Here is a 22,163-nt window from a genome sequence, read left to right as displayed (position 1 = left end):
ATATGATCCACGCAACGTACGAGGCTAATAAATTATATAATCTTTTGATCGCACTTAAGTTAATTATACTTGATAATATATAGTTCAGTCGACTCCATCTTTATTAAATCAATTGAGGACGAATTTTTGAAAAAAAGGAGGCATAGGTTTCTCTCTTCTTTTTCATCTTTCTTCTATAAACATCATATTTTTCCTCCTTATCTTTTCTCTCTTTTTTATATGCAATATTTTTTCTCTCTTTTTTCCCCTCTTATATGCAATTTTTTTTCTCTCTTTTTTCCCTCTTAAATTGAATTAAAATTTTTATTTAAATTTTAATAAATAATTCTCTAAATTTATTTAGTTTTAATTTTAAAACTTTATTAAAAATATAAAAGAAGATTAATAAAAAAGTAAACATATTTTTTATTTTTTAATATCTCTTATTTTTAAATATTTAATTATAAAAAATAAAATTAATAATGAGAACTGATTTTATTAATAAAAATAAAAAATTATTTTGGTATTAATTTTTAAAAATCAACACTGTAGCTTAAATAACAATATTGTCGTGGTGTTGATTTTTAAATACTAGCATTACTGTGATATTAATTTTTGAAAATCAATACCACATTATTTTAAATGTTTCAAATCATTTTGAACACTACTGAGATATCTTTAAAATAGTAAACGATACATATTTTGACTTAGATTCACTTAATAAATTTATAGGAGTTAGAATGAGTCTGATTAAACTCTCTAAATCCATTTGTGAGTTTTAATCAAAACTCATTGATGAACCTAGACAACTTGGATTTATAATTTCTAAAAATTTATAATGAGATTGAAATGTGTAAGCTTATGTTAATTGACACAAAGTCTAAACATTTTTAAACCTTTTATGACTTCTGAGTACTATAGAAGCCTATATGAATTGGAATGAGCTCAATCAGAACTCTCTAAGTTCATCAATAAATTTAATTGAAATCCATTGATAAATTTAGGAGATTTGAATTTTTGAAAACTTACAATAAAATAAGAGAGGTTAGTATATGGAAGATATATATGGTGTTTATTCCAAATTTTAAAATACATAAGCGAAGTTATGGTTGCGCCAACTGACACACATTGTATTGTTGATTTCTGAAAACTAACACCACAGTGGTGCTAGTATTCTAAAACCAACACCACAATGTGGGCTCTACTCACACACTATGATGTTGGTTTCAGAAAATCAACACCACTATGGTGTTGATCTTCGGAAATCACAGCGTTTTGAAAGTTTTAAATTATTTTGAACGCTGTTAAGAGAACCTTAAAACAATAAACGAGAAATTATTTGAATTCAGATTCATCTAATAAACTCATATGATTTAGAATGAATTTGTCCAAAGCTACAACATTGCTAGGACGAGAGAGTACAATCTGCGACATTTAAACATGAGCAAGCATTAGTGATGTGTAACTTAAAATGACTGTTTTTTTAGTTTCTGAGCATTTGTATATATGATTTCAAATATTTGATAAAGTTCGAACGTGCACGATTGAAAATCAGTAGCGCAGTAGATGAAATAGTACTCTTAGGTACGCATGAACTTCTCATCGAATCCCAGAGCAATAATTTTGCCTCGGCCGACTGCTAGTGATCGACGTGAGAGCCTCCAAGTGGAGTGGAGAAGGGAGCAAAGAGCCCGAGCAAGCAACAAAGAACTTCGAGGAGGAGATGGTTAAATAATAGATCAGCGGGGTGAGGAGTGAATAAAATACGAGAGCTCGTTTTTCATTTTCTTCCTTTTTTTGTCTTTGTTATTTCGTGCTCATTTTTCGTCCATTGATTTTGTTAATTATTTCTACCATATCAAAATATATTATTAATCATTCCACTATCATTTGAAAATCAATGGACGGATGAGGATATTGTCTCGACTTCATCAAAATTTAAATTTTTGCCTTCTTTTATAATTCTATTATATTATAATCAGCTCAACTATACGGTCCGAGAGCAAATAAACTTTTACTTGTACATAGACTTGCATTCAAATTCTTAAATAACGCGCGAAATGCAGAAATAAAAAAAAAACAAATAAATTTATAAATTGGGCCGTTGCCCATCGGCCCATGGCCACACCTTATCAGTTATCTCTTATCGCTCTTATCCTTCCATTCCCTACCTTGTCTCCTCCCTCCCTCGTCCACTCGCCTCTCCTCGCGTTTCCTCCGCCGGGACAACCGCAACGAATGGCGGCGGCCATGGCAGCGCCTTCTACGGGGCTTTGCTTCGCCAGGGCGCACCGGCACTTACTGCTTCCTCCTTCCCCGTCCGCCTCCAAGCTTAGGGTTTCCGCCGGTAGCTTCTCTCCCGCCACGACTTTTGCTGCTGGAGCGCTAGGTTTCGGGAGGTCCCAGTTGATCGGTTTCCCTGTCATCTTCACCACTGGTCGCCCTTCACTTTGGCCTCCTCACAAGGCTCCAATTGGCCCCGTTGTTGCTCGTAATGACTGCCCTCTTCCGATTAGTTATAGTTTTATTTGGGCGATTCGATCGTTTCGAATTCCTAACATTATAGATATCCACAAAGAAAGGACGAACATTTAATGAAAACGTGAAGCTTGCGGCATGCCATTTAATAGACGATGTCCTCAAGGGTCAACTTAGGAGTTGAAGTAGCATCCTGTTTCAGATCTATATAGGATTTGTCGGGTTGAATTGCCTTTTGCTTTCCCGCTCTGTTTAGTATGCAACTCTCTAGCTTGGTCAAACCTAACGTTGGGTTTGTTTACAAGGCCTATAAGCAACATCTTAGTCGATTCATGATCAAATATTTGCAAATGGTGACTGTTTTTATTCCCAAATTTAATTGTAGAATTTTCTCTGTCTTTGATCACATTGTTCTTAAGGTTTTCAGATAGCATTGCATCTTACTTTACTCTTCTTAAACTTGAATATTTCAACATATCTAATGCTTAAGAGAGTGATGATGGTTGAAGTTTTGTATGCATTGATTTGACCATTCTTTGAAGGTCTGATGGGATTTTATTTGCCTCCGAGCTTGCACTTAAAAGAAAAAAGTGATGTCCAGAATTACCCAGCAGGATCACACTCCGACACTCAAGTTAGACAGGAGGAAAAAGTTGGATGAGAAAGGATTAGATTAGCTTACATTGTTCTGAAATGGGAGGTGGTGTTTACTTTGGATGGAAATTTGGCTTGAGTGATTAATAGATGTGTCTCCTCTTGTCACATGCTACTTGCATGAGTTTGATCAATCATTGCGTTCAATGATCCATAACTATAGACAAGGAGGAATAAATGTTGTCACTCTTGAATTTTTTTGGGTCTTTTTTCACAAGTGGCTTCCATGGTTGGTCAATATCATAAATAATTTGAATTGACTTCAGTCATATTTCAACCACTTCTGTTAGTAATGTACTAATTTTGTTGTCGGGAAAAGTGACTGACAAAGTTTGTGGGAAGACCATCATCTTGTTGTACGATGAGTTTCACTAGATTCAGATCAAGAAATTGTTGTCTTTTACATGTTGGTTATGTAAGCATATTTCTTTCAAATTTGTCTTTTAGTCTATCTCATGTGATTTATTTAAGACAATTACAAACTAATACCAGTGCGAGTTATTAATTTTCTGTATTTAAAACTGCAATTGAAGTCATTTCCTTGAGCCAAAGGTGAATTACAAAAGCCAACTGTTACTGTGGTACCTTAACCTGGCATCCCTCTTGGATAATTTAGCCCTACATTCAGATGACAAATGAATCTTCCTCATGTTTTCAGGCCGGGTGTGCCCTTTCACCGGGAAGAAGGCTAACAGAGCAAATAAAGTATCCTTCTCGAACCACAAGACAAAGAAGCTGCAGTTTGTCAATTTGCAGTACAAGAGGATCTGGTGGGAAGCAGGGAAACGATACGTAAAGCTACGCTTGTCAACAAAGGCACTGAAGACCATTGAAAAGAATGGTCTGGATGCTGTTGCTAAGAAGGCTGGAATTGACCTCCGAAAAGAATGAACCCAAACTACCCAACGGCCATGCCTTTACTCCGTTTTATCACTTAAAATCGTCAAGGTGATTTTGGCTCTGTTGCCACTTCTTAGTTCATTGTTTGTTGTCATTTCTACTTCCAACTGGCTGTAAATTTACCAGGACAAAAGATTTCAAAATGCTGTGTTATGCATGTCTTACTAACTAGGAGAGACATTTTCTCCAGAGATTGTTCCACCTAAGTAAATGAGTGTAGATCGGATTCAGCTACTGAAACATCTGGAGTAAAGTTGTAGAAGCATGTTTTACATTGTAGTTCAAATGACTTCACTGTACCAGGATGAGTTCAGTGCTGCTTGATTTGTGTAGGGTATGTCTCTTGGCAACTAAACAAAACATCAAAATAGAATTTCCTTTTTTTGTTTTCTTTTATTATTGTTGTTGTAGGAGTTTAGTTATTGCTGTATTTATGTCTCTGTGTTTTTATATAAGATGGGTCTGATATCCATCAAAAGGATCAAGCAAAAAGAGCTTATACAATTGGAGTATATAGGCATCAATGTTTTAGTAAAGTAACAAATCAATCCTTCAATTATTTGATATTATATATGCATACAAATAATAATCTCGCTTAACCTTCTGAATCTCACCTACCCATTTTAATATTTTATTTCCTTTTCCAACAGTACGTGCCTACAATTTCATTTCAGTCCAAGTACTTTACTATTTTTTTCAATTATGATTGAGAATTTTTGAATTCCAATTAAATTTGATTCTTGATTCTTTAAGTGTTTTTTTAATTATTAAGAAAAATAATTAAATTTTTTTTGAATTATTCAAATTAATCGAATTATACGGATTCAGATCAGATTCAAATTAAAATTTTTTAATAATATTTTATTTCAATTTGACTTAATCGATGAATTGACCCTAAACACTCTTACTCCCGCACGTAATTTGATTTTTTTTTTTAGTATATATTTATTATTTTATTAGATAAATTATTAGCGTTAATGTTACGGAAGTGAACTTAGAGGGGCAAAATAAAATTTTCCCTCTTTCTAATTCACCTGTCCTTTTAAATTCCTCTTTTTCCCTTGACTTCGCCGTGTTTCCGCTTCGCTTCGCTCCATCGCATCGCAGCCATGTCGGAGATCGTGATCGTGGCATGGCAGCGTTACCTTCGGCAACTACAACTCCATCCCCTCAGAACAAAGGTACGGGTTGCTGTCTCAAACTTTGTTCTTTTTTTGTTATGATCGGTTTTGGTCTTCTCTTCACCGTCTTTGATTCATGGCAGGCCATCACTTCAGGGGTCTTGGCCGGGTGTAGCGACGCGATCGCGCAGAAGATATCCGGGGTCAAGAAGCTCCAGTTGAGAAGGCTGCTTCTCCTCATGGTAAATGATCTGTTTTCCCCCTTTTACATTCGATTGGTTTTTGTTCCTTGGTAAATTAGGGATTTCTGTTCAAAAATGGGAAAATATATCATTTTGAACTACAGGCATCCTGAAATCACAGTTTATTGATTCTGTGCTCTTATGTTCCATCAGTACTAGAAGTGAGAACTTGTTTGTTTTATATCATTTTGCAAAATCTACTAGTTTTGCTCTCTGCTGGTTTCGTCCGGAATAGTTTACAGCTGTCTCAAATTTTAATTTGCTGAAGGATGAATTCTTGGACAAGTTCGATCGTGCTGCTATCAGCATTGTTTTTTTTTGTAGTGAGTTTGTTTCCTTTCAATAAGTTTGTCGGCATTATTTTAATTTATTGTGAAATACACAATAAAGTATGTGCAATTCTTTCATTTTAGATTGTTCGTCACTTACAATAAGGAGAAAAGTGAAGATTTAGAATGCATCTATTCAGTTGCTGTTTGTTATGCATCGTCCATTCTTTATAATGTTGATCAATTGATAAAGTAGAATGAACCGCGTCTATGTGTAGGAAAAAGCAGTAGAAAGTGTTAAGAGCAAACTTGTTTGTCACTGTCTATGGCTTTTCAAATTTAGCCTGCAAAATATGGTGTACATTATTCAAAGTGATTGTTAGTTTTAAGTTTATTTGAATGTCATTAAGAGTGCATTTGGAACCAAGCTAACTGTCTTTATCAGTTTCTTTTACTTGAACATATTTAAAGTCGTGTAACCATTATTTATGTTTCTTGATATTTAGTAAATGCACAAACTTATCTTATAGCAATAATCTTTGTTTGATTAAGCTGCAGAAATTTATGATTTTTTCCCGAATGAAGTCTGTCTTATTTAGATGGCATTTTTCATTTTATGCAAATTTTAAACATTTTGCAGCTCTATGGTTTTATCTATGCTGGGCCTTTTGGTCACTTTCTCCACAAACTTATGGAAAAAATTTTTAAGGGAAAGAAAGGAAACGAAACTGTTGCCAAAAAGGTAGCTTATTTTATATGTTCTCATCAAGTAATTTGATGTCTTGGTTAATTATCTGAGTTTTTCTGAATTTTCATTAAGAAACTTATCTGATCAGGTAATTCTGGAACAACTAACGGCCTCACCTTGGAATAACATGTTTTTTATGGCATACTATGGTTTAATTGTTGAAGGTTTGCATTCTATGACCTTCCCTATGTGAAGTTATCGCTATAGAACTTTTCCAGAAATTAAATACTCTTGGTTACAATCCATATTTTGTTATTATTTTCTATGCTTGTTACTAATTACTTTGTTTTCCTTTTACTCACTTTTGAATCTTATTTCTCTTAATAAACTTATTTCATCTTTTCCCAGATAGCTGATGGTCATGTATCTATAACTCTCAAATTTTTGTCCAGATCAAAAACTTCTAATTGGCTAATACGTGTTGAATGTTTTTGTTATAAATAATGCAAACAAAGATTAGTTATCTTTGAAGCACAAATTCTCAGCAGTTGAATAATTTCCAGCTCTAGTTAATAGTGGAAAAAGTACTTACAAGAGTAATCAACTAGGACCTACTTTGATTTCAAGATGTTACAATAACTACTCTCTTTATGCCTTTCAATTTAAATAATAGTTTCGAGAGCAAGTTTATGCAGATTATTTGACATTTGGATGCATGATTTTCTTTTGCTTCAAGGAGCCCTTTTATTTGCTACAGTTCATATTAACCTGAAGTTCTTTTTGGTGGTTTTATTTTGATATAGTCTGATTGTTCATGTAAAAGTATTCTTCGACGTTTACTGTTGGAACTTTTGAAAACATTTGCTACTTTGTGAAGTCTATTACTTAGTCAAGCCTTTTCTTGTTCTGTGAATGCAGGAAGAACATTCAACCTATTTAGCTGATAAGTGTTGAATCTTTTTCATATCAATCAGGCGATAAAAGTGAATCTATCTTTTAATCTCAAATCCTCAGCAATTGAAGATTTGCCTACTATAGTTATTGCTGGAAAACTACAAACAGATAAATAAATAACTTAAAAGAGTAATTCACTAAAACTTGGATTTCATGATGTCAACATTGAATCATTTTCATATCAATAATGTGACAAAATGGATCTATCTTTTAAGCACAAATCCTCAGCAGTTGAAGATCTACCTACTATAGTTATTGCTGGAAAACTACAAGCATACAACCAAATAACCCAACTTATCTCATGATGTCAACCCAACTACTCTCTTTACTTCTTTCAATTCACTTAACTGTTTCAAGTGCAAATTTATGCAGATTATTTGATTTTTGGATGCATGTTTTTCTTTTACTTCAAGCAGTCTTTTTCATTTGCTACAATTCAATATCGACCTAAATTTCTTATTGGTGTTCTTATTTGAATATTCTCATTATCCATCTGCAGCGTTCTTGGATATTTACTATCAAAACTTCTGTGAACATTAGCTATTTTGTGAATATGAAGGATGAACTTAGTCAAGCTTTTACATGTTTTGCAAGTGCAGGAAGATCATTTAGCCTAGTGAGCAAGAAAATAAGGAATGATTACCCATCCATCCAATTGACTGCATGGAAGGTATCATCCTTTAAAAATTGCATTCTTTGATATGCTGCCATGTGCCATTCTCTTACTGTATTTCTTATTGGGCTTTTGATTTGCATATATACAGTTTTGGCCAATAGTTGGGTGGATAAACTATCAGTACATGCCTCTCCAGCTACGCGTCCTGTTCCACAGCTTTGTTGCTTCCTGCTGGTTTGTGCTTCTCGATCCATAAAATTAATATACATCTACTTAAAGAGTTCCTGTTGTAAATGTTTCGTCATCATGGATCAAAATCATGGTTTATTAACTCAAGTGGGTAGCCATTTTCTTTGATTCTTAACTCGCTTCTACTAATAGTGTGCAACCGGAGTCCTGCACAACTCACTTTATGATATGGTGACATTCGTTTGCTCTTTTGCAACTTGCATTGTCAGCAATGAGATTGCTCTTTTAGTATGTTCAGTTTTATTTTGGTCTCCTTAAGTTTTTGGTGTATACCTTCAATGTTCAATTACACATGATTTTGTCAATTTAGTCAAACAATCCACATCCTCCTAGCTCTACAATAGTCACAGATGAATGAAATAGCAAAAAGTTAATTTTCATATAACTAATCATACCACAAACATATCATTTGGATACCTTAGAAATCTTCAACCTATGCTTTGATTTTGTTTTATTTTATTTTTATCTGTTCACAGAATTTTGATGGCTAGAGGTAAATGACACTAGTATAACTTTGGAGTTTCAGTTGACATGGTGGAAAATCCTAAATTATGATGAAAACATAATCAAATCAAATCAAATAATGTAGATATTCCAAAATCTCAAATAATGTGAAAAACACTAGCACAGTTTGCTTCTCTTCTTCTTTATCTCTCTCACCTCACATAACGTTGGTCATGTGCTAGATTTTGAAGAACTTATATGCAACTTGCTGGGTTGTCAAAGTGCTACGTGGATGCTAAATCACTAATTTGATAGATGGATTAACAACAAATGCTAGATTTAATTACGAAACTTAAATGTTGTGATAGGTTAGAAAAAAAAATTGTCACAGATTTGATGAAAACTTTAAAATTTATATTACATTTATTGATAAATATATACTCATAGAGTTTTGCATTTGCCTTGGCTTTTGAATCTCCCCTGTGACTTTACCTTCATTTCAACAAATTCTTGGCTGGGTTTTGCCTTTTAATTTACTTGAAAGCACAGCGATTATAAATCATAAAATTGTTTCACCTTGTCTCTTTTGTTTTGTTTCTTCTACCTTTCTTTTGGCAAAAAAAAAAAAATCACCTTACCTATTTTCAATGTCGTATATTATAATTGAGGTTGATTTTTATTCTTATATTGGTATTTGCAGGGGTGTTTTTCTGAACCTGAAAGCACGGTCAGCTGCTACTATAAAGAAGGCATAAATTTGGATCAGAAGGTTGACTCCTTGCTTACAACTTAATTTTCTAGCTGTTGTAGAATTATAATAGCTTGTGTTATGTCGAAGCTAAGGTAATCTTCCACCAACCTCGATTGAAAATTGGGCTAGAGAAGTTTGAGCTGGATGAAGTTCGGTCGACTTATGGTCGAGTGGAGTTTAGTTCGCGAACCGGATTCAGACAACTGATGCGACTCGCTAGAACTTCTGGTGGTTCAGTCAAGCTAAACTCCACTAAGCTGTAACTCTGATCAAACTCTGCCCAATTTAGACTCATTTAGCTAGGGCTATTACTATTTGATATTGTATTCCATCTTTATATCATGTGGATTCTCATTTTATTTTCTCATGTTCAATCATTTTAAAATTATTTGCAGCTAATTTATTTATTTTTGGTAAAATTTGAACAGGATTTAATTATAAATAACGCTCCTTTTTGGAGACCTCCATCGAGGAACAATTCTTATCAAATTTTTTTCTTGCATAACTGAGGAATATTGGTATTAAATATTTTGACTTATTACAATTTGATGTCTTTGTTCAGTTTATATTTTCGATTTTAGTATCATCAGTTTGTTTTATTTTTCTAGCAAAAATATATAAAACATTATTTATTTATTTATTCAAGTACAAACTGTACTTATTCTGTCACTAATAATTTCTTATTTCTTTTCAAATACCTTTTTCTTAAAAAAAAATCTGTTTTAATGAGCGTTATGAATTTATAAAATCGATATTTATTGAAAAGTGAACTAATTCATCACATGGTTTATTTCTTGTTCTCAATATCAACAATTCTATTCATTTCTGATTTATTTTCAAATATCTCATCAGCTATAAAACATATTTGTTTTCTTTTATTTGTTCACATTATTATACTAATATTATAGTCTCATGTAAGTAAGCAGATATTATACTGTCATTTTGATACTCATAACTAATTTGTATTTGAAAATATTATTTTAAAAAATTATTTTACACTTTTAGATAACCATACTGTACACATTATTATTTTATTTTGAAAAAAAATGTCTTCTTGACTTAATTAGCATGACCCATCAGTTGCAATCTTTGTACTTGCATGGGCTCATGTTAGATTTGAGCTGGGCACGACACAAGTTAATCAAATACTCATATGGGTAAAGGTGTGTTTGGCATCTATGGGGCTGGGTCGCTGACCTTAACTTAATTGGATCGGAAAAATTGGATATTTAGATAAAAAAAAATTATGTTTGGAACAAATGGAGTTTGAGTATCAAATACGCTAGGTATTTATGGGTATATACAAATATTTAAATGGGGTTAAATATTCATGGTAACCAACATATAAGATATATAATAAAAAATTAAGTCGTCTGCATCAGTAAAATTCTAGTAACTCTGTTATATATTAGCTATAAATTAAAATATCTAGTTGAAGTTTACAACGTGGGGTGGTGGCGCAGTTGGCTAGCGCGTAGGTCTCATAGCTGTTTGAGTAATCCTGAGGTCGAGAGTTCGAGCCTCTCTCACCCCATTTAATTTTATATGCTACGGAAATTATTTTCGCTAGAATTTAAATTAAACGATCGACGTATTTATTAAATAAATAAAAAATTTTAAACAATCAAATAAAAATTATATAATCAAACCTATTAATCAATTAAATTGAAAATATAAAAATTTTAAATAATTAAATAAATTTTAATTGATAATATAATCATATTTAAATTAATTAAATTAAAGTCAAATTTGAATAAAATCAAATTAAACTTAATTTAAATTCAAATTCATAAAAAAATAATCAAATTAAATTTACACAATTATTTCAATGATTTAATTTATTTTAATATCAAATAAATTTCAACATCATAAAATTTAACTCATTTAACTTAGCTAGGATGAATAATTTTTCTTTTTTTAACCAAAATCACTTTGTGCAAGAAAAGGAAGGCAGTTTAAAATTAAATAGGCATTTAGATCATTTAGATTTACTTGGTCAAAACACCTAATATGGTCAAAATGGAGAAAAAGAAGGGAAAAAAAACAAAAAGGAGACATCTAATTTTATTGAATATCTAATTTATTTTCCCAAATATCCCTCTACCTAATCTATTTTTATCTCGATAATAGATGAAAAACTTTTACAGGACAGTTACATCTCTGATAAACATGATAACTTTTAAAATAAAAAGATGAGTCGGCCTAGCGGATCGGGCACTAACCGGTTCGCCACAGACCCGGGGCTGTGCTTATCGGCCGAAATGGCAGTATCGTGTCGGCGAAACCGTTACGGTTACTGCTATATATACAGCAAGGGGGACGCTTGATTTGCGTTTCTTCGATCCCGCAGCAGAAGCCCCTTTCTCCTTTCCTAGGGTTTCAAATTTCCTCGGCGCCTCCGGTCAGCGAGTGATCTCGGAACCCACTTTCAAGTCGAGGGCGGACGGCGATATGGAGGACGACTATGCAATGATGGACAACGACGAGGACGACGAGATCACCCAGGAGGACGCCTGGGCGGTGATCAGCGCCTACTTCGAGGAGAAGGGTCTTGTGCGGCAGCAGCTGGACTCCTTCGACGAGTTCATCCAGAACACTATGCAGGAGATCGTCGATGAGTCCGCGGACATTGAGATCCGTCCCGAGTCACAGCATAACCCGGGCCGCCAGTCTGACTTCGTCGAGGTCTCCCCTTGTTTCGCCGTTCGATTGCTTCTTGGCTCCTCTAAGTAGCTCAATTAACAGGAGAAGTGGGTGTAGTAACTGATCGATATCAGGGTTCAAGAAGTAAACATGTGGTTGGATTAAAGATCTGGTGTTCTTGGGGGCCTTCAGAATTGGAGTGAATATTAGCAGAGGGAGTTGAGTAGAAGAATCCTAACTAACGTTTGATTAGAATATCATTTCATTTTTTTTCTTCAAACAAAGAGAGAGTGCTTTTCAGAGTTGCCTTGGCATACAGAAATTGCATTAGTTGGCTATGCTTGCATATCTAAGCTGCAAAACCAATTTGTCCACTGCCTAATATAGTGTCATGATTATGATTTTGCATGTACATCAGGTGCACTCTTGTTTGGCAATCATCGTCAAGGCATGTTTGTCCCAAGTAATTAGGGTTGTGCATGTAGATCATATCCTCCCATTGGATTTTACCACTATCAATATTCAAATTAAACAAATAATCTTTATTCCATTAGCTAAAAGTTTGTTCTAGTCTATCTCTACCCTTTATACTTTCAACTCTAATTGATCATCCTCTTTTAATTTTAGAACCTATTGGCAGCCTCTGAACTTATTCATACCACTTAAATATGCCCTCTCTTATTTAATCACACATTGGAGCTAAATCTAATTGCTCTTGGATATCCATATATTTTGTTTTGTCCTTGCACATCCATCTTGAAATTCTTATCTTTATTTACTTAAAAAAATTATTTTATTTATAAATGTGTGTATATGTTTCTTCCTAGTCCAACTTCCATTCTATAAAGTATGACATGTCATATCAAATCTTGTAAATTTTCCTTACAGACACAAGACTCAACAAGCTCCTCCCATTTCAACCATCGAACTTAATTTTCCTAATGACAGTACCATCAATATCTTGTCATCAAATAATAGATCTAGGATATCTCAAAGTCTCACCAAGAAGAATTTCATGTTCATTCATCATAAGTATTCTAAGAATTATTTTGTATGATTGGAAATACATTCAGTTTTAGTTCTACTAACTAAATCTTTACTTTTTGAAAGTTTCTCTGCAATTCAAGCATTGAATTTGATCTATTTATTCTCATTAAATTTCACAATATAATGAGCAAATAACATACACTAATGAGATTTAACTTGAAAATGATTTGGATTAGCATCTCGGTTCAAAATCATACATGGCCAAGTTGCTTTAAGCAAGCTGCAATTGGATTTTCTGGTTGTTATCTGGAGTACCTGTTGGTCCTGTTCTGGATTATTAGTCTATCTCTGGAAATTAGTGAGTCCTTAGGGAAACATGACTTTTTCAAGTTGCTGAGCTATATTCATATGTTTGCAGACTATTTATAAAATAAGCTTCGGGCAGATATACTTGAGCAGGCCTATGATGACAGAGTCTGATGGTGAAACTGCCACATTATTCCCAAAAGCAGCAAGATTGAGGAACTTAACTTATTCTGCTCCATTGTATGTTGACGTCACTAAAAGAATTATAAAGAAGGGGCATGATTGTGAAGAAGTGACAGAGACTCAAGAGTTTGCAAAAGTGTTTATAGGAAAGGTAAAAGATATTCGTTGATCAAACATTTGTTTCTTTTTTTTCCATGGGTGTTGAGTATTTTATTCATCTTATTTAATATTTATCTTGCAGGTGCCTATAATGCTCCGGTCCAGTTATTGTACTTTGTATCAGAACTCTGAGAAGGATCTCACAGAACTCGGGGAGTGTCCTTATGATCAAGGAGGATATTTTATCATTAATGGAAGTGAAAAAGTGCTTATTGCACAGGAAAAGATGAGCACCAATCATGTATATGTATTTAAGAAAAGGCAGCCAAACAAGTTTGCTTATGTAGCTGAAGTTAGGTCTATGGCTGAGAACCAAAACAGGCCAGCAAGCAGCATGTTCGTCCGCATGCTTTCTCGTGCAAGTGCAAAAGGGGTAAATTTTTTCATGTATTTCCTTTTTTCCCTGCATTTGTATTTTTTTCATTTTACTTATTTTCTGCATGTTAATTCTTATGTTTTGTCCAACAGGGTTCATCTGGGCAATACATTCGAGCTACTCTCCCCTATATCCGAGCTGATATCCCTATAATCATTATCTTCCGAGCATTAGGTTTTGTTGCTGATAAAGATATACTAGAACATATATGCTATGACTTCTCTGATTCTCAAATGATGGAATTGTTGAGGCCTTCTCTCGAAGAAGCATTTGTTATTCAGAACCAACAGGTAATATATCAAGTACCGATCTCTTTTTGCTTGTTTTGGTAATTGATTTTGTTAGATCAATGCTAGTTTTTTTATATCCATGTACATTGCTAAAGTTTGGTATCTGGCTATAGATGAAGGGCTTAGCTAACTCTAAAGGATATATTTATTTCTTTTGCTGACATCATACCTTGGGTTAAATTACCGTGTCGTTCTGCCTGATACTCACAGTTTTTGTCGTTCCGATGTGGGACCGCACAGACACTTGATCGAAACTAGGCGGCCACGCCGGAGGGGTCACGGGACCTCGATGATAGCGCCGAAGGGCTCGCGCAACCTCGATGGTAGCACCGGAGGGCTTGCACGACCACAGAGGCTTCTTCGGAGGGCTTGCACGACCTCGACCGTCGCGTCGGAGGGCTCGCACGACCTTGACCGCTGTGTCGAGGGCTTGCGCGACCCCGGCCACCGCGCCAGAGGGCTCACACGACCTCGACGGTCCCACCAAAGGGGTCATGCGAGCTGCTAGGTTGTTGTGCGAGTTTTAATTTTAATTAAAACATAGATTAATAATTTCGATTAATTCCGAGCTATAGTTGAGATAATCTAAATAAGATTTAATATATATTATTCATTTTAATTCTAAAAATATATAATAAAATTTATTTATTTATCGTATTTATGTTTTTTTATTTTTTCAGATTTTTTTATTTTTTTATTTTTATTTTTAATAATATATTTTATATTAAAAAATATTGAAACCATATCGGTACGGCACGATACAATACTGAAACTGTATCGTTCGAGTCATAGATCGAAATTCCAATACGGTTCGAAATTTTAAACCATGCATCATACTCTTGTGTAGTAGATGCAATAATACTGTGGAAAGAAATTCTTTCACCGACGAAAAATTTCTGGAGTTCCTTGGTACATGATGCCTTGAATTGTTTATTATTTGTCCCACCAAAAAATTAGGGGTTGATGTGAAAGTTGGCTCTTTGTTAGCTGAACCGAATGGGTTCATATGTATGTAACATTATCAGACTGGTGTACAAACCAGCAAAGTCACCTTATATTTTGCGAGTTTAGGATCAATCTTTCAGTAGTTCTTTGTTTGTTTGCTTATGTAATGTAATTCTGTAGGGTGCAATTTAAGAGTTTCACTTTGTGTAGGTGGCACTGGACTATATTGGTAAAAGAGGAGCAACAGTTGGTGTCACAAGGGACAAGCGGATCAAGTAATATATATTAGGCTTCTTGGTTCCTTTTGGTTGTGCTTCTCTAAATATGTCATTAAGTGCTGTAGGTATGCCAAAGAAATTCTTCAAAAAGAAATGTTGCCTCACGTTGGTGTTGGCGAATACTGTGAAACAAAAAAAGCATATTATTTTGGGTAGGGTTTCTTACCTTTGTTCTTGTTATCAATTGTGATAAAATAGGGATATTGATACTTTCTCTTTCTTATAGATATATCATTCATCGTCTATTGTTGTGCGCCCTTGGACGAAGACCAGAAGATGATAGGGATCACTATGGCAACAAAAGGCTGGATCTTGCTGGTCCTCTGCTTGGTGGCTTGTTCCGGATGGTTTGTCTCAGTATATTCTATATCAGTTGATTTTTTTATTGATTTGAAAGGTTGAATTGTTTCTTTTGTTTCCATGTGCAGCTCTTTAGAAAATTGACAAGGGATGTGAGATCCTATGTTCAAAAGGTTATAATCCTCCTTTAATCAACTCTATCTTGTCCTTGATTCTACTATAATTTTCTGATTTCTAATTCAGTTGTGTTTTTGATGTGTTAGTGTGTCGACAATGGAAAGGATGTGAACTTGCAATTCGCAATCAAAGCCAAGACTATTACTAGTGGTCTAAAGTACTCCCTTGCAACAGGAAATTGGGGCCAGGCTAATCAAGCTGGTACTAGGGCAGGGGTTTCACAGGTCCCATCTCTTCATTCTTTCCTATATAAATCCGCTGCCTTTTGGTATTAGCTTTGCTTTATTCTCTGGTGTAACAGTATTGTATGGATGTTTGAACTATCAGGTGTTGAATCGATTGACATATGCATCCACACTATCTCACCTACGGAGGTTAAATTCTCCAATAGGACGTGAAGGTGATTTCGATTGCCATATTGTAACTTAAGCAGCCTTCAAAGTTATTTTTCTTGCCTATTCTTTTTGCTATATTTTAATACTGGTAATTTTCATTATCAGGAAAACTAGCAAAGCCTCGTCAGTTGCATAATTCTCACTGGGGTATGATGTGTCCTGCTGAAACACCTGAAGGACAGGTTGTTTCTTTAAATGGGCAAACAACTAATCAAGAGCTGCCTTATCGTTTATTATATGATATGCTATATTGTCTTGTGATTGATTATCCATGTTCCTTAAAACACTTTTTTTTCAGCATTAATTTATTTATTCTGGTCGTCACAGGCTTGTGGCCTTGTCAAGAATCTAGCATTAATGGTGTACATAACAGTTGGATCTGCTGCAAATCCAATATTGGAATTTTTAGATGAGTGGAGTACTGAGAATTTTGAGGTAAGTTGTACTTGTAGCAGAAAATATGCAGATATTGTCAATTTCAGGTCTAGAATTCAAGGGGCTGCTATGATACACTAATTTGTTTTTTTTCTTATTTCACTTACTGCAGGAAATCTCTCCGGCTGTTATTCCACAGTCAACAAAAATTTTTGTCAACGGCTCTTGGGTTGGGATTCACAGAAACCCAGAGATGTTGGTTAAAACCTTAAGACAGTTGAGGAGACAGGTATGGTAGCTTTGTCCTTTCCCAACAATGTCACAGAAAATTTGGCCATACATATAAAACTTCATCAGTAGCTGTTGGTGTTTTCAACTGTGGTTCTTTTAACATATATCATGCTTTTGAAACCTTTACTTTGAGTAGAAAATAAATTTTTTCACTTGTCTTTTTTTTTTGAGGTCCTTATATGTGGGTTAAAAAAAAGAAGGTAGGACCGAAAGGAAGTTCTGTTTCTGTTCCCCAAAGTGTTAAACTAGAATTTTCTAAATATATGATTAGGTCTGAGAGCATCTACATGAGTGTAAGAGGAAAAGGAAAGGGAGGAGGGGGAAGGGAGGAGAGGAGAGGACTTTTCTTTGTTGTCTACTTTTAGAAAAGAACACAAAATGAGAAAAAAATTGACAAACTACTTTTTGATTTTTTTCCATTCCCATTATATGCATAGTTAGATCGTCTTTTTGCCACTTTTGAGCGGAAGAATAAATGAGCTCCAAATTGCTCCCTTTCTCCTCTTTGCCTTACTTCTTGGTTTCTTCGGAGTATTTTATATTGATCACATGCAATTTTTTGCTTTCACCATTATCTTATACTCCATGCTATTGATGCTTTCTCTTATAAAGCTGAACCCCTTTAATATGTGCATTCTCACAGATTGATGTCAACACCGAGGTGGGAGTCATACGGGACATTCCGCTGAAAGAATTGCGTCTTTACACTGACTATGGTCGCTGCAGTCGTCCACTTTTTATTGTTGAAAAGCAAAGGCTTTTGATCAAGAAAAAGGACATTCGAGCACTGCAACAGAGGGTAATATTATTCTGAGTAAAAAATAGCAAACATTTTTGGTTTCTATTCATTGTGTTAACTAGTATATGCATCTCACTTTACAGGAAACTCCCGAGGAAGGTTGGCATGACCTTGTTGCTAAAGGATTCATTGAATACATAGATACTGAGGAAGAAGAAACTACGATGATTTCAATGACAATTAATGTAAGTACACAGATAATTTGTTAAAGTGTCTTTATATGACACAAGTTCATTTGTTTTTGTCAAAGAGCTAAGACTTTAAGCCTATAGGCCACAAATGTTGATTTATATCATGTTAGCTAATGCTAATTGATAATAGTGCACGACCTTTTCTATCTGAGACAGTAAATCATTAAAAAACTTGTTTGCCTTTTCATTTGGAGTGCTTAGAGGGTTGTTAATTGTTCTGTTTAAACATACTCATGATAGTTATATAAATATCTCAGCTAAAAGTTCGCAATTACTAGGGTTTCTTCTGGGCTTGTAAATGCTTGTGTGGAGTTTCTATTGACTGGTATTGCTGTTGCTTCAGGATCTTGTGAATGCAAGGCAGAATCCTGAGGAGGCTTATTGTGATACTTACACTCATTGTGAAATCCATCCTTCTTTAATATTGGGTGTTTGTGCATCTATCATTCCCTTTCCCGACCACAACCAAGTAAGTTCTGTATTAATTGATGCTGTGGTAGTTTGACAACATGTTTCAATTGGTCTGCCAATTGATGGGAACTAGCTCTCACTTCAATAGGAACATGGACAGAGGAGCTCAATTAAACATATCTTATTTTTAATTTTGTGGTAATTGTTTCAGTCTCCTCGTAATACATATCAATCAGCAATGGGGAAACAAGCAATGGGAATATATGTCACAAATTATCAATTAAGAATGGTTGGTATATTTCAAATATTATACTTATCTCCGGATCACAGAATTACGTGTAGATGCATATGGTAATTTGTCGGGGGTTGTGTGCAGGATACACTAGCTTACGTTTTGTACTATCCTCAGAAGCCACTCGTTACCACTCGTGCTATGGAACATTTACACTTTAGACAACTCCCAGCTGGCATTGTAAGAATTATTCGTGTCATCTGAAAGAGGCATGCTCTTATCTTTGAGTATTGGTTTCATATTTGTCATCCTTGTTTAGAATGCTATCGTTGCCATTTCCTGTTATTCTGGGTATAACCAAGAAGATTCTGTCATCATGAACCAATCTTCAATAGATCGTGGGTTCTTCAGATCTTTATTCTTCCGTTCCTACAGGTTTGTTATAATTAATCTTGAGACATTGAACTTTTGAACGTTTAATACGTAGAACAGTGTGAAGTTGCTGTATTAATGACCATTTTACTGTCATAGGGATGAGGAAAAGAAAATGGGAACTCTTGTTAAGGAGGATTTTGGGCAGCCAAATAGGGATAACACTATGGTTAGTAGTTCACATTTTCCTTGCCATGGTCAAGAATTTGCATCTGAGATGAAGTTCTTCTCTTAATTTCAGGGCATGCGTCATGGTTCCTATGAAAAATTGGATGATGATGGTCTTGCACCTCCTGTAAGTACGATATTCCAGTGCATCTGGAAGGGTGCCCATTTACAGTTTATAGTTTACGTTTTGCCCACTAAACTACCTCCGCTGCCTTCGAATTTGTTTGTATGAATTTATGCCAGGGTACAAGGGTCTCAGGTGAAGATGTTATAATTGGGAAGACAAGCCCTATTGCTCAAGACGATTCACAAGGACAAGCTTCAAGATACACCCGACGAGACCATAGTACTAGTTTACGGCACAGTGAGAGTGGGATGGTGGATCAGGTAATTTGAAGACTTGTATGCTACTGATGGATTATCTCTTACAATTCACGAGCCTTTATACTTCAAGCAGTCTAGTTGTGGCAATTTAAGCATATCTCATCTTGCAGGTTTTGTTAACTACAAATGCGGATGGGTTGAGGTTTGTGAAAGTGAGGGTGAGATCTGTGCGGATACCGCAAATCGGAGACAAATTTAGTAGCAGACATGGTCAGAAGGGAACTGTCGGTATGACATACACGCAGGAAGATATGCCATGGACAGTCGAAGGCATTACCCCTGACATTATTGTGAACCCGCATGCTATACCTTCTCGAATGACCATCGGTCAGTTGATTGAATGTATCATGGGTAAAGTTGCTGCTCATATGGGAAAGGAGGGTGATGCTACGCCATTCACTGATGTCACTGTAAGGGAAAATCTATTGGCATGCTCCTATAAATAAGATTTGCCATCTCTTTCGACTAATACACCTTTTGTTTGTTTGTTTGTTTGTTTTTAGGTTGACAATATCAGCAAGGCTCTTCACAAGTGTGGTTATCAAATGCGTGGTTTTGAAACCATGTATAATGGTCATACGGGACGAAGGCTGTCCGCCATGATATTCCTTGGGCCTACCTATTACCAGAGATTGAAACACATGGTCGACGACAAGATCCATTCTCGAGGGCGTGGACCCGTGCAAATTCTGACAAGGCAGCCTGCGGAGGGACGCTCTCGAGATGGTGGCCTCAGGTTCGGAGAGATGGAGCGAGACTGCATGATTGCCCATGGTGCTGCACACTTCCTCAAGGAACGGCTATTTGACCAAAGTGATGCATACAGGGTTCATGTGTGTGAGAAATGCGGGCTCGTAGCCATTGCCAATCTCAAGAAGAGTTCCTTTGAATGCAGAGGGTGTAAGAACAAAACCGACATTGTTCAAGTAAGTTCCGCTGTCCCTTCCTTTTATTGTATATCTGCAAGTGTAGGTTCATTTTCTTCAAACATTTTATTCAACTTGTTACCAAGTCGGAGTAGTTTTTTTATCTCTATCGTTGGTGAGATTTTCATGTTGCTCCCTGAGGTTTACATTTTTTTTTTTCAAAATGCTTTCTGGAATTTTGAAGTCATCAAAACACCCTATGGAGTTTCCAAACTCTTTTTGTTTCACCCTCTGATTATGATCTCCATTAGTTTACCTAATGGAATAAGGATGCCGTGGGTATGCCAGTATGTACCACATGGCAAGAGTAATAATGTTGGTGGTTAGCGGGTGAAATGACGAGAGTTTGAGAACATGGGGGGATTTAGAAAAAGATGGTAATAATCTGTGCGTCGTTGAAATGAAAACTAGCCTTTTTGTTGACATGGAAGATAGTATCACATTCTATTTCTTCAAACAATGTAGTCATTTTTTTTAGGTGATACATTTTGATCTACTACTGCCAACATACAGGTACACATACCGTATGCGTGCAAGCTTCTGTTCCAAGAACTGATGGCCATGGCTATCGCACCAAGGATGCTCACCAAAGAACAGCTGCTAGGTAAAGATCAAAAGAGGAAATAAGAATCATGGGTGGGTGCTCTGGATGTTCAGTTAAAGAACCTCCATACTTTGAGAATATAAGCTCTTACCATATGCTCATCGCCAAGCTCTTCGCGTCTCATTGCGTGGAAGATCAGTTATCGCATAATAACAGAGACCTTTGTGAATTCAAGCTTCTGCAGAAAATAGTTTTCTTCTCCGGAGTCAAGTTTGTGCACATGCTCGGAGTAAAGGCAGTTTACGAACATGGAACTGGTAGAGTTATGTTGTGAGTATTGAACCCAGATGATTCATCGAACTCGAAAAATGTTAAGACGAAACAACCTTGTAGGCTATTTGGAAAATTCTAGGAAATTTTTAACCCAGATGATGGTTGTATTTTAATTATTATCAAAAGACATTTTATATCCTAATCTTAAATAGATTTTCTTGTTTGAAATTAATAGAAGTTTAATATTTCATTCATCTAGCCGGTCTCCAGTAGCAATAGGGAGGAATATGTTGTCTGAGGTTAGATCCACAGAATTTTCTCGTTAAAGATGTAAAATATGACGAGCAATATTTTATCAACATGATGAAAATAATTTAATTAATTTAAATAATATTGATTATAGCAGTTTCACAGATAGGAGAAACAAGATTTATAAAATGCATATCAAAAATTTATAACAAGCAGCAATTGGCAAATTATACATACCATTTAATAGGGAAATAAGGTGATATAGGTCTCTAAATCAAAACGCGCAAGAACACAATCAAAACAGACTATAAAAACGATTAATAAAAAAAATGCACAAGGACATATAATTTCTGCAGTGATCGTGAGCAAAACAATGCATTTAGCACTCTCCGTTTTGTTTTAATCAAAGGCGAATCCAATGGAGGGGCCCTGGCTTTGATAGCCATCAGCTAAATCTTAACCGTTGATTGTTAATATATCAAACGGCTAAAATTCAATCTGCCC

General features: G+C 35.2%; 3 protein-coding genes and 1 non-coding gene across 4 annotated transcripts; all 4 read left to right on the top strand.

Annotated features, from left to right (window-relative positions):
- The first annotated feature begins 2,156 nt into the window (after nucleotides 1-2,156).
- LOC141814322 (large ribosomal subunit protein bL28c) lies at nucleotides 2,157-4,333 on the top strand. The gene is made up of 2 exons (XM_074702259.1): nucleotides 2,157-2,470; nucleotides 3,770-4,333. The coding sequence occupies exons 1-2, from the start codon at nucleotides 2,218-2,220 to the stop codon at nucleotides 4,000-4,002; spliced, it is 486 nt and encodes a 161-aa protein (XP_074558360.1). The 5' UTR covers nucleotides 2,157-2,217; the 3' UTR covers nucleotides 4,003-4,333.
- A 724-nt stretch (nucleotides 4,334-5,057) lies between these two features.
- On the top strand, nucleotides 5,058-9,710 carry LOC141814918 (peroxisomal membrane protein PMP22-like). The gene is made up of 7 exons (XM_074702876.1): nucleotides 5,058-5,192; nucleotides 5,276-5,374; nucleotides 6,284-6,385; nucleotides 6,480-6,555; nucleotides 7,885-7,955; nucleotides 8,050-8,135; nucleotides 9,295-9,710. Exons 1-7 carry the CDS (start codon nucleotides 5,121-5,123, stop codon nucleotides 9,347-9,349), a joined length of 561 nt encoding a protein of 186 aa, XP_074558977.1. The 5' UTR covers nucleotides 5,058-5,120; the 3' UTR covers nucleotides 9,350-9,710.
- Nucleotides 9,711-10,793: 1,083 nt separating this feature from the next.
- On the top strand, nucleotides 10,794-10,879 carry TRNAM-CAU (transfer RNA methionine (anticodon CAU)). Its single transcript is given in 2 exon segments — nucleotides 10,794-10,831; nucleotides 10,844-10,879. It is a non-coding gene; the product is annotated as a tRNA-Met (tRNA).
- An 820-nt stretch (nucleotides 10,880-11,699) lies between these two features.
- On the top strand, nucleotides 11,700-21,621 carry LOC141814321 (DNA-directed RNA polymerase II subunit RPB2). Its single transcript, XM_074702258.1, has 25 exons — nucleotides 11,700-12,030; nucleotides 13,394-13,615; nucleotides 13,706-13,996; nucleotides 14,092-14,289; nucleotides 15,445-15,509; nucleotides 15,578-15,664; nucleotides 15,739-15,859; nucleotides 15,941-15,985; nucleotides 16,076-16,213; nucleotides 16,317-16,389; nucleotides 16,490-16,566; nucleotides 16,712-16,819; nucleotides 16,932-17,048; nucleotides 17,694-17,849; nucleotides 17,933-18,034; nucleotides 18,384-18,509; nucleotides 18,663-18,740; nucleotides 18,828-18,923; nucleotides 19,003-19,118; nucleotides 19,215-19,284; nucleotides 19,357-19,410; nucleotides 19,527-19,670; nucleotides 19,778-20,077; nucleotides 20,171-20,593; nucleotides 21,107-21,621. The coding sequence occupies exons 1-25, from the start codon at nucleotides 11,797-11,799 to the stop codon at nucleotides 21,218-21,220; spliced, it is 3,555 nt and encodes a 1,184-aa protein (XP_074558359.1). The 5' UTR covers nucleotides 11,700-11,796; the 3' UTR covers nucleotides 21,221-21,621.
- The last annotated feature ends 542 nt before the right edge of the window (nucleotides 21,622-22,163 follow it).

Source organism: Curcuma longa, chromosome 21, assembly GCF_044706935.1.
Source record: "Curcuma longa cultivar G26 ecotype Majalengka, Jawa Barat chromosome 21, ITB_CL_G26_1.1, whole genome shotgun sequence".
NCBI classification, from domain to species: domain Eukaryota; kingdom Viridiplantae; phylum Streptophyta; class Magnoliopsida; order Zingiberales; family Zingiberaceae; genus Curcuma; species Curcuma longa.
The sequence above is the reverse complement of the archived record's forward strand: the minus strand, read 5'-3'. Positions and strand labels throughout refer to the sequence as shown.

What these genes read in the sequence shown, in the direction of transcription:
- LOC141814918 (XM_074702876.1), top strand. Translation starts at nt 5,121, where the DNA reads ATGTCGGAGATCGTGATCGTGGCATGGCAGCGTTACCTTCGGCAACTA. An exon ending in ACGAAACTGTTGCCAAAAAG is followed by an intron (nt 6,386 to 6,479) that starts GTAGCTTATTTT and finishes TTATCTGATCAG; the next exon opens with GTAATTCTGGAACAACTAAC. An exon ending in AGCTTTGTTGCTTCCTGCTG is followed by an intron (nt 8,136 to 9,294) that starts GTTTGTGCTTCT and finishes TGGTATTTGCAG; the next exon opens with GGGTGTTTTTCTGAACCTGA.
- LOC141814321 (XM_074702258.1), top strand. Translation starts at nt 11,797, where the DNA reads ATGGAGGACGACTATGCAATGATGGACAACGACGAGGACGACGAGATC. An exon ending in GCCAGTCTGACTTCGTCGAG is followed by an intron (nt 12,031 to 13,393) that starts GTCTCCCCTTGT and finishes ATATGTTTGCAG; the next exon opens with ACTATTTATAAAATAAGCTT. An exon ending in TTGGTGGCTTGTTCCGGATG is followed by an intron (nt 15,860 to 15,940) that starts GTTTGTCTCAGT and finishes TTCCATGTGCAG; the next exon opens with CTCTTTAGAAAATTGACAAG.
- LOC141814322 (XM_074702259.1), top strand. Translation starts at nt 2,218, where the DNA reads ATGGCGGCGGCCATGGCAGCGCCTTCTACGGGGCTTTGCTTCGCCAGG. An exon ending in AATTGGCCCCGTTGTTGCTC is followed by an intron (nt 2,471 to 3,769) that starts GTAATGACTGCC and finishes TCATGTTTTCAG; the next exon opens with GCCGGGTGTGCCCTTTCACC.